A 9,351-nucleotide genomic window follows, 5' to 3' on the forward strand; every position below is an offset into this window, starting at 1 on the left:
TCCTTCCTGCATGCCTTTAGAGAACTCATGAAGAGTTAACAAAAGAAAAGAAATCTTAGTTCCACAGCACAACATCAAACTTTGATAACAAACTTTAGTCCCCATTGTCATTACTTCCGTCTTAGAAAAAGTTGAGGATTTTGTCCCTAGAGGAAGTTTGCCGAGCAAATCAAGAGCACAGAGATCTCCTCTCTCTCTCTTCCCATTGGGTGTGCGGTTAAATACTATAAACTGTGGGGGAAGAGTTTGCAATTCGGTGTTTGAGATTTCTACCAGAGACCAAAACAAGCACCAATATTGAGAGAGGAAGTACGGCCATACTTCTATCTGTTTCTTGCAAAACCGGTTAGAAAACAACGCTCTGAAAATACCAGTTGATGGCCTAATTCCAAACGGTGTGATGCCAGAACACCACATTCTGGTCATCTGTGATTGTGAGTCCTCCCCTTCCAGCTCATTCCGAACGGAAACCTCATGACCTACATAGAGCGTAACTAAAAGAGGTTGAATGAATTTCATCGAATCAGCTACCCAGCTCAGTACCACACCTGTGAACTTGAATTCTACTTGGATTCACGCCGCCTTGGTCACAAAAGTAGATTGCTCTGTCTCCAGTGCTTAAAATGGAGGTAAGTAGAATACAGATCAAAAAATTCCTAAGCTCACGGAGTATTACTTCGTAATATACACACGCTTACTATGTTGTAATATCCTTACACACTGAGCATCATATTACTTATACTTGGTAAAATGTGAGTGTTCTAAGCACCCATTTCATGGACTGTTTACATTTCACATCTCAGCTGAGACCAAACGATGTGCTAGGAAGAATATAATTCATTCTGCTTCAGCTTCTATGAACGTTTATATAGGATGTTATTTTGAATACATTTGTAATCTCTGTGGGAAATAAGAACTTTAGAGCACGTCAATCCTGGCTCTAATCTTCAGTTTGCTACTTGCTGGCTCTAAGACCTTGGGCAAGGAACTTCTCTGAGCATCTAAGTGCATTTTCTGCCTGCAAAAGTAATCATTCCTAAACAGGAGAAAAATTTAGCAAACTTCTTTGTCAATTATGTTAAGCCAAACTATAATGCATTAGCTGCGTGAAAATTAATCCCGGTGTTCATCCTTACACTCCAGCAAGAAGATGGAATCTGTGTGATATTTGGAAGCCTATCTCTTAGGCATATGAGATGATTTGAGAAACCTTAAAAGTAAACAGCTTTTATGCCCGAAGGAAATACCGACCCCACCATGTTACAAAGGATAAAACTAACGTCTGAAGCAATTAACTCACTTCCCCAACTGTAGGACGACTTACTGGCAGATTGGGGAGGAAAACTCTTGTTACCTCTCTTGTCTTGATCCTCTGCCCATTCTGTAGCTCGTAGAGATGCTTCCAAGACTCTGTCAAACCTTATCTTTTTGAATGTTTGAGCTCAGATACGGGAGGAGAGAATTCCACAGTGAGATGACCAATATGAGGTCAATCAATGTACAGGTTTACAAAGAGATGATCGTGCGTATTCATCTGGGCAAGTGTTCCGGACTCCGGGTTAAGGCATTCTCAGAGGATCACAGATAAAGTTTGCCAACATCCCCTCAGCAGCTTCTAAAATTCTCCTTCCATTAACTTCTGCTTCAACCCAGATGTGCTCTTTTCTGATCCCCTTGGTAGCTCGCATAATCAAAATACTTTACTTTGCTGCCCTGTTGAATGCTTGTTACTCACAGGGAGCATAACATTAGCTTGAGATGCTGTCCATGCAGCTTCCCTCCAGACCAGGGGAATCTGCCCAGTGGCCTTTAAGGTACCAGCCACAACCACAAGCTCCTGGCCTGTGCGTCAAGAATCCGGAGCAAATCTGATATAATTGCAGAGACGCAGATAAGAACCTCCTAGGTTTTTGTCTGTCTGTTCTACTTGTTGGCAAATAGTGCGATCCTAACACTGAGAACATGAAGTGGAATTGGAATCACGGGAAGCCTCTGGGAGGAATAGTCAGCCGAGGTCAGATGGAGGTGACATTTGAGAGAAGGGGGTGTTTCTGGGGGAAATTTGGGTACAGCAGCACCAAGGAGATTGCTGCATGTGCGGGGAAAGTCTGTGAGATTGAGGTTGGGGATGTGTGGGCAGAAAACTAATGGATGGATTTCGAGACGATAAAAGTATATTACAAGTCAAATACACAGTAGCCTTGACACATAGCTACCGGGTTTCCTAAGGTGTGATCTACATTAGAGCAAAGGAGAGCAAAAGACATTTTTTTAAGAATGAAGACATTCTAAAATTTTAGCAGGGATGCCATAAGACTTCATATTAACTTAAAAAAAAACAAGCAATAAAAACACGGCATTAAGTGAAAATCCTGTGAGTTAAATTCACGTTCAGCTTTACGACGTGGACGGGCTAGAACAGCTTATAACATGCACGCTCAAAGCCACGGGCAGAATTGCACTTTTGTTCTGCATCCTTCCATTTTTTGAAAGCTGGACAAGTTCATGCACAGCGCGACTTTTGTTTTCATTTAATTACCCAAGCGCTTCAGAAAGTATATACTTGCTACAAGTTGTGATATTTCGAGCCAGTTTTCTTGTTTGTTGTTGACACATGCCCCGTACTGATTTCCTGTGGCTGAACGTCCCCTACTGCAAAAGTTTGATTCGGTTCATGAGGTTCAGCTTGGAATTGTTGTATCTTTGCTCTTTACGGCTTCTATTGATGGGGAAAACGCTAATACCCCAGAGCTCGCTCACCGGCTCTCTCCTGTCACACACACACATACACACACACCGGCCCCTCACATCACAGTCCAAGTGTCCAAAAATAAATTTGCTGATCCAACATGAAATATATTATAGTTATATATTTTTAAATAATTCCTCCCTAAAGGAATCTACCTTTTGCTACCGTAAGGATTGACTTGAGTCTTTCTCACTAAATATCTAAACCAAGGTAATAAGACTCATTAATGGAATGTTGACATGGGACTATAGCCAAAAAAACACTGGGCATTTACAAATGACTCGCGTATTTAAATACTTTGCAGTTGAAGGATAACTGGCCAGCCAACTCTGTGTCCAGCTCTCAGCTTTCACGTTGTGCCTGTATCAGCTAATTTCATCAGAAGCACTCCTGAGACCCTGCAGTGCACTTTTATACAATTCGATTCTATGTAGTTGGAAATATGTGAAAAGCAAAGGTAAACTGAAGTTCTTTTATTTTACTCAAAAGGCCCTCACTTTACGAAATAACCCAAGAGAACAATCCCGGAAATAACATTCTTCTTTGTCTCTTTACAACGTCATTCACAAATGTTTTTCAAGAAAAATCTTTTAAACATTTTTTAACTTTTTTTTTTTTTTTTTTTTTTTTTTTAAGAGAGAGTGAGAGGGTGTGGAAGAGGGGCAGAGACAGGGAGACACAAAATCCCTTTCAGCCTCCAGGCTCTGAGCTGTCAGCACAGAGCCTGACTTGGCTGGAAACTCACAAAATGTGAGACCACGACCTGAACCGAAGCCTTGAGGCTTATCCCAAGGAGACACCCAGACGCCCCTAAAGTAGAATCTTTTAGTTAAACTGGAGTTCACCATTGTTTCCCATACCTTTAGAAACAAAGTAGAATGTTTCCATGTAACCAGTAACAAACGGAACACAAGAGAACCGGCAAAGTTGACGCCTGGGAGTCAAAAGGTTTCAGGCAAGAAACCCGAAAATCACATGCATGTTTACCGCCGTTTCCTAATTCTAAAATACCATTAATTGCAAGACAATGGGCTTTGATTATGACAGCCAAAAACAAAAGATGCAGCACCACCATCCAAAACAGTCCTTGGAGGGGTTCTTGGGGCGCTCAGTGGGTGAAGCATCTAACTCTTGATCTCAGCCCGGGTCTTGATTTCACGGTCAGGAGTTCAAGCACCCCTCCCTCCCTCCACCTTGGGCTCCTTCACTGGGTGCGCTTACAGAAACAACAAAGAAACAAACACATAGTTTTTTGAAAATTCTAAATACATCTGAAAGTGCGTTCCACATTGAAGAAGAGGAAGAAGGAGGCACCAGCCGCAGCACTTCGTGAGGGAATAGATCTGTGCTCTGGGCAGCTCTGGGGGGGGGGGGGGGAGCAAGCTCTGAAGAGCTCCCCCTCCCCCGTGCTGCTTTCTAAACTTTCCACACTAGTCACTCAGCTCATGTCTGTTTTGTGTTCTTGATGCTTTAGTATCCTTTAAAACTATTTATCTAGAACCCATATAGGGAAGAAGGATGGTAAGACTTAAAAGGAAAATCACATTGGCTACTGAAGCTGTTTCACATGAGGCAGACAACTGCATACATCTTCCTTCCCCAGACATACTGATGGAACTTCCGCAGCTTGGGTTGGGGTTGAACAGAGCCCGCCTGGAAGAAAGTCCACTGATTCACTGTGCTTCTCAGAGTCTCACGTGGATGAAATCCGAAAGGGCTACTAAAAACAAACATGAAATAATAGAATAGAAATAGAAATCTGAAAATCCAAAGCAATAATAACAACTGACATGTCATTTATCCTGACACCCGCTGTCGGCCGCATCTGGCTGCCGCGACATGATACACCTGTCTTTTTTGAGGAGGAACCAGCTGTGCCCTCAGGGGGATCAAAGTCTTCAACAAAAGGAAGGTCAATCTGAGAGCAAAAGACAGAGAGTAAATTTTATTTATTGACTGATTGATTTATTTATTTGTTTTATTCATTCATTCATTCATTCATTCATTTATTTTTTAGAGAGAGAGAAAGCGTGAGTTGGGGGAAAGGGGCCAAGGGAGAGAGAGAGAGAAACTTAAGCAGGATTCATGCTCATCACAGAACCCGATGTGGGGCCTGATTCCACAACCGTGGGACCATGACATGAGCCGAAATCGAGAGCCAGGCATTCAACCAACTGAACCACCCAGGTGTCCCTATGTCTATCTACTATTTCTTTTTTAAATCGTTGGGATCCTGCTCCACAAATGTTCAATAATCAACTTTTTGTCACTTAAAGATATATTTGAACATCATTTCACATCTGTATCTGTGCCAATGCATCTCGATTTAGCAGATGAGAGCAAGAGAGGGGATATTTTGGGGTGGGTTAATCGTCTATAAAATACATAAAGCAAAGTTAAAATACACATTGCTAACATTTTGATGAACAAGAAAAACAATGAAAACTTTACATTCTGGTATTGCTAAAGTAGCGAAATAATTTCGCGTGTTCTGTTGAGATTTTTGGCAGGTAGAACGGGCTTGGTCACACCTATAGGTCACGCAGGGCTCTATGGAGCTTCTGCCCAGAGCACCTCGGGCTTCCTGTGTCACCGTCACCCTCTCCTGAACGTGGTGGCTGGGTTTGGGTGGACCAGACATGCGCCAAGCAGCTGACACTAAAAGTGACACGTTACTTCGTAGCCTATGGTTACAATGACCCCTGTGTCTCAGGCTGATGTTTTGGGAGTTAAGGAGGAAATGGGAAGGTGACTTTTCAATGGACAGAGCCATTTCTCATTGGCAACCCAAGGAAGTTTGGGCAAATCATACGGAATTCCTCTCTGAGCACCTCGGAGACCTTGAGTCGCGAAAGCTCCCTTCATCCGCACTGCTGTTTCTGGGGCCGGTGTTGAGACAGTCGCGTGCAGCTATGTCTCACATCGAGACAACCTAGACAAGCATTCTTATCTTCCCTGGAGACACGAAGAGACTGAAGATCAGAGGATGAGAAGCATTCCCAGGGTAATGTGACTAATTGGACAAGGTATGATCCCACCACACCTGTTGGACTTCAAGTTCCTCATTATTAAAAACTCCTATACGAATTCTGACCTTCTAAAAGTAAAAGGATATAATTCCTTAAATTGAGTCTGATAAGTTGCTAGGTAGGGTCTATTTTTTTTTTTTTTTCAGGGTAGGAGGGGTGAGATTTAAACAATTTTGACTACTTCGTACTAACAGGGAATGTCGTGGCATTAAGGAGAAATTAGAATACATTCCAGTGGCAGAAACTATGCCAACTTCTACCAAATAGTAGGTACCTAGGCAGAAAGAACTGAGAATAATGAACTTGCAAACTGATAAAAGGTCAAAGGATAAACTCTGCGAACGTGGAAACTGATGATATGCTATAAAAAGTCTTGAAATTCATTCTGCTAATAGGCTGTTACAAATATAGAAACACTTTTGAAATACTTGGAAAGATATTTATATTTTTATCAATACTTTTTCACATTATGGATACTATCAGTCTGTAACGTAGGCAGATTATTAGCAAAGTAATTATGACCAATCGACAGCAAATAAGTGTGTAATTATTACCTTCATGACTGTTTCTATTGCAGGGAACCAAGAGCTGAACCACCGATCATGAAGGGGGTAAACGCGAGCGCCCCCCGGGAGTTCATCCTCTTGGGTTTCTCAGATCGACCATGGCTGGAGCTCCCGCTCTTTGTGGTGTTCCTGGTTTCCTATGTCTTGACTATCTTTGGCAATCTGGCGATAATTGCCGTGTCTCATCTGGACCCCAAACTCCACACCCCCATGTACTTTTTTCTTACCAATCTGTCACTCCTGGACCTTTGTTACACCACAAGTACAGTTCCACAAATGCTGGTCAACATATGCAGCACCAGGAAAGTAATTAGTTACGGCGGCTGTGTGGCCCAGCTTTTCATTTTCCTGGCCTTGGGTTCCACTGAATGCCTTCTCCTGGCCGTCATGTCTTTTGATAGGTTTGTCGCTATTTGTCGGCCTCTCCATTACTCAGTCATCATGCACCAGAGGATGTGCCTCCAGCTGGCGGCCGCCTCCTGGATTAGCGGCTTTGGCAACTCAGTGTTGCAGTCGACCTTGACCCTTCAGCTGCCGCTCTGTGGCCGTAAAGAAGTGGATCACTTCTTCTGTGAAGTCCCTGCTCTGCTCAAGTTGTCCTGTGTGGACACGACAGCAAACGAGGCTGAACTGTTCTTTATCAGTGTGCTATTTCTTTTACTACCCCTGACCCTCATCCTTGTGTCGTATGCTTTTATTGCCCGAGCAGTGTTGAGAATCCAGTCGGCCGAAGGCCGGAGAAAGGCATTTGGGACATGTGGCTCCCATCTAATTGTGGTGTCACTCTTCTATGGCACTGCTATCTCCATGTACCTGCAACCACCATCCCCCAACTCCAAGGACCGGGGCAAGATGGTGTCCCTCTTCTATGGGATCATCGCACCCATGCTGAACCCCCTTATATACACACTTAGGAATAAAGATGTAAAGGGAGCATTTAAGAGGGTGATTGTGTGGGTCTTCTTAATCAAGAAATAGGAATGCCCGAATGATAAGCCTTCCTGGATTGTTCTCAATGCGGGGCTTGAACTCATGACGCCGAGATCATGACCCGAGCTGAGATCAAGAGTCAGATGCTTAACCAACTGAGCCACCCGGGTGCCCCTCAAATGGTAGGCCTTCTTAAAGACTTGAGGTTTATGTATTTTAATAATTTAATTGTCTCTAAATTGCTTTATTCTCACTACTCTTAGAACTATTATGGTGCTCTCCCTCAAATACAATGTATTTGTATTTGCATAGAAAATTGCATTTATGTTGTACTTTCTATATATATATTCACTGTACAAGTCCCACTAACTGGTCTGTTATGATCCCCTAAAATAGCATAACCTTAAAATATTTAACACCCTAAGCTTGATACCCCTGGTTTGTATGCTTGGGGAAGAATTAGACTTCTGTGAGACTAGAATAAAAGCTTAGTAAACAAAACATCTTTATACACATGCAAATACCTTCATACACACTCAGCTCCCACACTCAACCCACACTCAGCCCGAATACACCCACCCACACTCAACCCATGCTTCACAGGAAATTTAACAGAAGTCCATAAAACCATTCAAAGCCCCCTCCTCTTAACTGCAGATATAAGGTTCATAGCCCCAGCTTAAATTATTAACACTCTTCCCACATCAACATAATCCTAAAGTGCACAATGAAATTCCTTCCAGTTTTACTGCGCCTTCCATTCCCCTGCTTCTACACTCCCTCCTTCTGAAGTGTCCTACTCTGTTCTGTCAACTGTAGCTACATTTTACACCTGAAGCAAATGTTTTTTGATGAAAAGTTTTTTCACGATCATCCTACTATCTATATGATCTTTCTCTTTTTAAACCCGAAGGCACTTATAGACTACATCATGAAAATAAAAATAGCACAGCATGTAATAACATTCATGACTTATGTGATGCACTTTTCCTCAAGCAAGAAGCAAAGCTTATGAATTCCATGTCAGTTCCCTTGAGGTGGCTGTAATCTGTGCTAATTCCATATGGCCCTCAGAGATCATCACAGTGCTGAGGAAAATGCTTGGACCCTGTGAGGTGGTTATTTGGTTATAATACAGCGTGACAATCTCATGATTGTCATACAGTCGTCATTTGAACTGCTTCCTCACTATCCTTCTTTTCCAATTTTTTTCTTCCACTAAGTATACCATACAAAGAGAAAAGACAACCAAGAAACACAATTAGCACATTTCTTAAGAGCTCCCAATAACAGCATCCATTTCTGTCTCCGTGTCATTCCAACACAACACAATGGTTCTTCCAGCTTCCACAGGTATCAGCACCCCCTGGAGGGCTTTAAAATCCCCCTGGTGGGGGGACACACCCAGCTGCCAGATTTTCTAAGGTCTGGGGGAGAGCTGGGCCTGGAAATTTGCATGTCTAATGATTGCCTAGGTAAGGACTACCAGGGGACCGCACCTTAGAGACTGCTGAGCTAATATCTAAAGTGAAGATGTTTTGCTGAGTTCCTATCTTTTATCTCCATCAGTGAGAACTATAATTAAAAGGGAAAATGGAAGCAAAACACTAAGAGAATAGATTGAAGTATGAGAAGACATTCCCCAGTGAAACGCATTCATATTTTGAAGTCCAAATAAATAATATACTGGACTACCAGAGATTAATTTTGATATGATCCCAAAGTCAGTGTCAGTAACCTTTAAGAATGATCAGGAAATAGCAGTGAAACCAGGGATGGAAATTGAGGTATTTCACATTTTTAAAACTGAGCCAGTAATTGATTCAATACGTGATATAATGGTTTTAAAGTGATTTATAACAAAATTCTACAAATATTTTACTATCAGTTTGTGATTATTTTAAAAGTATATATTATATATTAAATACATATTAATATAAATATATGATAAATATATGACATGTTAATAAAAGTATATGCTATATAAATAATTATTAATATTATTACTTATTAATGTATGGTATACTTATTTTGATTATTTAATATATTATCTTATGTAGTATATTATTTTTAATGT

At 41.7% G+C, this 9,351-nt stretch overlaps 1 protein-coding gene across 1 annotated transcript; it reads left to right on the forward strand.

Annotated features, from left to right (window-relative positions):
• Positions 1 to 6,380: 6,380 nt before the first annotated feature.
• On the forward strand, positions 6,381 to 7,322 carry LOC102971353 (olfactory receptor 2B2). Its single transcript, XM_007074502.2, has one exon. The coding sequence runs from the start codon at positions 6,381 to 6,383 to the stop codon at positions 7,320 to 7,322; it is 942 nt and encodes a 313-aa protein (XP_007074564.2).
• The last annotated feature ends 2,029 nt before the right edge of the window (positions 7,323 to 9,351 follow it).

This window comes from Panthera tigris, chromosome B2 (assembly GCF_018350195.1).
Source record: "Panthera tigris isolate Pti1 chromosome B2, P.tigris_Pti1_mat1.1, whole genome shotgun sequence".
NCBI classification, from domain to species: Eukaryota; Metazoa; Chordata; class Mammalia; order Carnivora; family Felidae; genus Panthera; species Panthera tigris.